Raw genomic sequence first — 5,000 nt, forward strand, 5'->3', positions numbered from 1 at the left:
TTATGTCTCGATTACCTCGGTTAGCTTGTCGTGCTAGCTTGACAGATTTACGTTGGCACAACTATGGAGCAAAACTCTGATTGATTTGGATGGCAGGCTCATACATATAGCTAAATGGCTTACGTTTGTGTACTTACTGTTGTTTTAAAGCCTGATGTAAGCTGGCATTGGGCTGTCCATGCACAGTAAACCTATGCAGCTGGATTCCTGACATGTATAGCCGTCCTCATACTGGAAATGCAGCTGGATTTTTGACATGTTTTTTTTTAGTTACCTGCACATAGTTCAGTTGTAGTCTAAACAGGATCTTCCTCTCTTACTGTTATCTCCCCCTGTATCCCTTGATCAGAACAGAAGCTGGAATAAGTAAAGAAGATGTATAATAACCACCTGCATCAGCTCCAGCTCCAGCAGCACCTGGGGCAGTATCCACTTGTTATACCGCACAGACACATCCCACTGCTACACGCTCAGCCACCCCCACCCGCTGCACAGTCTCTGGCCTCACACATTCACTACTCGCACCAACCCCTGCACGGTCACCAGAGTGCACGGTAAGTGCCGGCAGGAACACCCGTAACATGGACACTCTGGCTTAAAGGCTGGCGTGTTGACACTGAAACATATAGAAAACCTCACAGACCAAAGGTAGCAGAGAATTGTATTGTATAGACTTTTGGTAGAGCTATTATGATGTGTAGTGTGTTATGATATGTTAAGATAACATCTACACATAACAACACATAACAACACATACACACACACACACACACACACACACACATACACATACACATACACATACACACACACTTAGACATGTATTCCACAGTCAAATGGACTCTCATACACTTGGCTTGTGTGTTTTCCTTCCCCAGACTGGTTCCTGCAGCTGCTCGTGCCCCCCCTGCCCCTCACCTGCGCCCCCCTGGTTCTGCCACCCACCTGCGCCCCCCTGGTTCTGCCCCGCACGATCACCAGAGTGCACGGTAAGTGCCGACAGGAACACCCGTAACATGGACACTCTGGCTTAAAGGCTGGCCTGTTGACACTGAAACATATAGAAAACCTCACAGACCAAAGGTAGCAGAGAATTGTATTGTATAGACTTTTGGTAGAGCTATTATGATGTGTAGTGTGTTATGATATGTTAAGATAACATCTACACATAACAACACACACACACACACACACATACATACAATACACACATGCACGCACGCACGCACGCACGCACGCACGCACACACACACACACACACACACACACACACACATACACACACACACACACACACACACACACACACACACACACACACACTCACACTCACACTCACACTCACACTCACACTCACACACAAACATACACACACACATACACACACATACACATGTATTCCACAGTCAAATGGACTCTCATACACTTGGCTTGTGTGTTTTCCTTCCTCAGGCTGGTTCCTGCAGCTGCTCGTGCCCCCCCTGCCCCTCAACTGCGCCCCCCTGGTTCTGCCACTCACCTGCGCCCCCTTGGTTCTGCCCCTGCCCACCTGTTGCCCCCTGCAATGATGGGCGGAGCCATGTACATGCAGCGCATGCACAGTAAGAGAGCTATCCCTAAGCTACCCCTTAGCCATATATGAGCTATCCCTTAGCTATCCTTAAGCTATCCCTTAGCTATCCCTTAGCTATCATTAAGCTATCCCTTAGCTATCCCTTCGCTATCCCTTAGCTATCCTTAAGCTATCCCTTAGCTATCATTAAGCTATCCCTTAGCTATCCCTTCGCTATCCCTTAGCTATCCGCTATCCCCTTAGCTATCCTTAAGCTATCCCTTAGCTATTCTTAAGCTATCCCTTCGCTATCCCTTAACTATCCTTAAGCTATCCCCTTAGCTATCCTTAAACTATCCCTTAACTATCCCTAAGATATCAATTAGTTTTCCCTTAGCTATCCTTAAGCTATCTTTTCACTATTCCTTAGCTATCCTTTAGCTATCCTAAGATATCCATTAGATTTCCCTTAGCTATCTTTTCACTATCCCTTAGCTATCCTAAAGCCATTCCTTTGCTATCCCTTAGCTTTACTTAAGCTATCCCTTAGCTATCCCTAAGCTATCATTAAGCCGTTGCTGATGTACTGTCCTGATGTATTATTGAGCTATCCCTTAGTAGTTATCCCTTAGCTATGCCTAAACTATCGCTTAGCTATCCTTAAGCTATCCCCTAGCTAAAATGAAGCTATCCCTTAGCTATCCTTAAGCCATTACTGATGTATTACTGAGTGCTCCTTAAGCTATCCCTTAGCTATCCCTAAGCTATCCCCTAGCTGTCTTTAAGTTATTCCTTAGCTATTCTTAAGCCATTACTGATGTATTACTGAGTGTAGTGATTAAAACGGGTTAATTTTCCTTAATTCCTTGTTTCCATTTGTTTCCATTACTTTTCCCATTTAGTTCACTGTTCTTTGACTGTATGAATGCAAGAGACTGACGCGTGAAAGGACGAGGATGCGTTATTGTTTTCTCCTTGATGAGTGGTTGGTTTATTCAATAAAAAGGGTAACATAAACTTGTAAACGTAAACTTTTCAAACAAATAAAGCAGAGTTCAATTTGGTTCAATGGGGCTTGGCTTGAGGCAACAGGCCGCGGTCAGGCTGGCACAGTCGCGCGCATGGGCTCGTTCTCGGGTACGGACACGGTCAATGACTGTTGCGCATTGCACCCCTACAGCGCCTGGGCCGCGTCACCACACCGTCTTAAGTAGCAGCCTCGCCGCCACCTACAGGGAGTAATTAGGACACCACACTAACAAGGTGCAATTAGTACCACGTTTGCAACAGAACGTTTGTCCAAATATAAATATGAAATCCTATTCTAAATCTTCTAAATACAACAACAATACAAACAATAAATACAAAGAATGGCTCTTACACTGAGCTATCCCTTAGCTATCCCTAAGTCAGACATGAGCTATCCCTTAGCTATCCCTAAAATATTCATTAGCCATACATAATTATTGAGCAGTCAGTAATGAACCGTGCCTCATGATGTTTATAGGCAAAATAGGCAATAGCTTAGGAAGTCAGGCCCCACTGTTGGGGTCCAATCAGTTATGGGAAAAAAGGAGTAATTGGTACGGTGGGAATTTGCCAATAAAGTGTTCTATATCTATTTTTACCTTGCAAATATTCTTAAATGACCATATCTTTTCTATGTGGCTTCGATATCTATGTTTGTCTTGATGACCATATCTTTCTCAGCTTTGAGACTGTAGTGCTGCCATCCTGTCTGATCATGTCATGCTGTTGCCATGGCACTATATTACATTAGATTCTGTTGTCTAGTGGCAGGTTTTTCCATGACCGAAGGGCCACAGTTCGCCCAGTTCTTCATGGCTGGAGTCAGGCAGTCCATTCTAGGGCAGCCTCGCCATGCAGCCCCGGTGAGGGGGGGGAACGCGAGCTTTACGCCCAACCGCTACCCCTGTACCCATACCAGCAGCACCAAACAGGTACCCTTCTGTCCTCTTTACACGTGTTCATTTATTATACAAGGATACAGGACAGTGTCTGTGTGGTGAATCAAGGTGCTTTAAAATTATACATTTCAATATTTATAGGGTATTTTAAAAGCTTTTAACTTTTTGATTATTATTATTATTATCATTATTATGTATTTCTTCCAGCTTCATCAGGTTACCATGAATGTTCGCACCATCATGGTGGCGTGTGATTGGTGGGTTTTGTATGTGTTCCGCAGGATTCCTCTGTGCGATTGGATGAGAGCAGGAGGGATGGTGAAAATACGGCAGTGAAAAGCACTGATGGCCTGGGTAGTGCCTTTACAACAGAGGGAGAAGTGGGTGCCTCAGGTGAGATGAGTGTTTAGTTTCAGAACACACACAGACACACACAGACACACAGACACACACACACACACACACACACACACACACACAGACACACACACACACACACACACACACACACACACACACACACACACACACACACACATGTCAGAAGCTGACACTGAAGTAGAACTGGCCCTCAACGGGTCGCGTGGCATGTGCATTTATAATGGTAGACAACTGCTACAGAGCTAAGCAGTCTTCCCTAGCACATCCACCTGCCATGTCCAAGGTTGCAGATCAGAGCCAGACCTGGACCAGAGTTCATGGTGGTTTACATGGCCAAGGCTTGCAGTGTGTGTGTGTGTGTGTGTGTGTGTGTGTGTGTGTGTGTGTGTGTGTGTGTGTGTGTGTGTGTGTGTGTGTGTGTGTGTGTGTGTGTGTGTGTGTGTGTGTGTGTGTGTGTGTGTGTGTGTGTGTGTGTGTGGGCGAAACAGAGAGAGCTAGCGAGAGAGAGAGAGAGAGATAGAAACAGTGTGTGTGTGTGTGTGCGTGTGTGCGTGCATGCGTGTGTGTGTGTGCGAGAGAGAGAGCGAGAGAGAGAGAGAGAGAGAGCCTGTGTGTGTGTGTGTGTGTGTGTGTGTGTGTGTGTGTGTGTGTGTGTGTGTGTGAGAGCGAGCGAGAGACAGAGAGATAGACAGACAGAGAGAGAGAGAGAGAGAGAGCCTTTGTGTGTGTTTGTGTGAGAGAGAGAGAAAGAGAAAGAGGGAGAGAGAGAGAGAGCCTTTGTGTGTGTTTGTGTGTGTGTGTGACACTGATCAACAGTCTGTTAAATCCTTGTTCCTGTTATTCTCTCATAAGAGGTGGATATCCGTTTTTTGTTGTCATAAGTGCTATGATTAACAGATACGACTGTTACTCCTGGTCAGTAGGGTGGCACTGTGAATCAGTTGTAAACATTCTCTTGCAAATTTCTTATGGGTTCTTGAGTAGTGCAGAATCTCAGTACTTTGCGACAAGCTCATCATCACCAGCTATCAGCATGTTCTCGGTTGCCTGGAGCTTCAAGCATCTCTCTCTTTCTCTGTCTCTCTCTCTGGTGCGCGCTGTCTCTCTCTCTGTCTCTGTCTATCTCTGTGTCTCTCTCG

The 5,000-nt window shown here is 45.6% G+C and overlaps 1 protein-coding gene across 2 annotated transcripts in view; it reads left to right on the forward strand.

Annotated features, from left to right (window-relative positions):
• The window catches only part of ciz1b (cdkn1a interacting zinc finger protein 1b), an 18,004-nt gene that overhangs the window by 242 nt on the left and 12,762 nt on the right, over positions 1-5,000 (forward strand). The window contains exons 2-6 of one of the 2 annotated variants that reach the window (XM_080853141.1): positions 350-554; positions 879-989; positions 1,453-1,601; positions 3,347-3,513; positions 3,762-3,873. In XM_080853141.1, the coding sequence (XP_080709267.1) occupies positions 376-554; positions 879-989; positions 1,453-1,601; positions 3,347-3,513; positions 3,762-3,873 (718 nt within the window). In that variant the 5' untranslated portion in view covers positions 350-375. The remainder of the gene's footprint in view (positions 1-349; positions 555-878; positions 990-1,452; positions 1,602-3,346; positions 3,514-3,761; positions 3,874-5,000) is intronic. The other variant, XM_080853142.1, reaches the window with a different exon arrangement.

This window comes from Sprattus sprattus, assembly GCF_963457725.1.
Source record: "Sprattus sprattus genome assembly, chromosome: 15".
Taxonomy (NCBI): domain Eukaryota; kingdom Metazoa; phylum Chordata; class Actinopteri; order Clupeiformes; family Clupeidae; genus Sprattus; species Sprattus sprattus.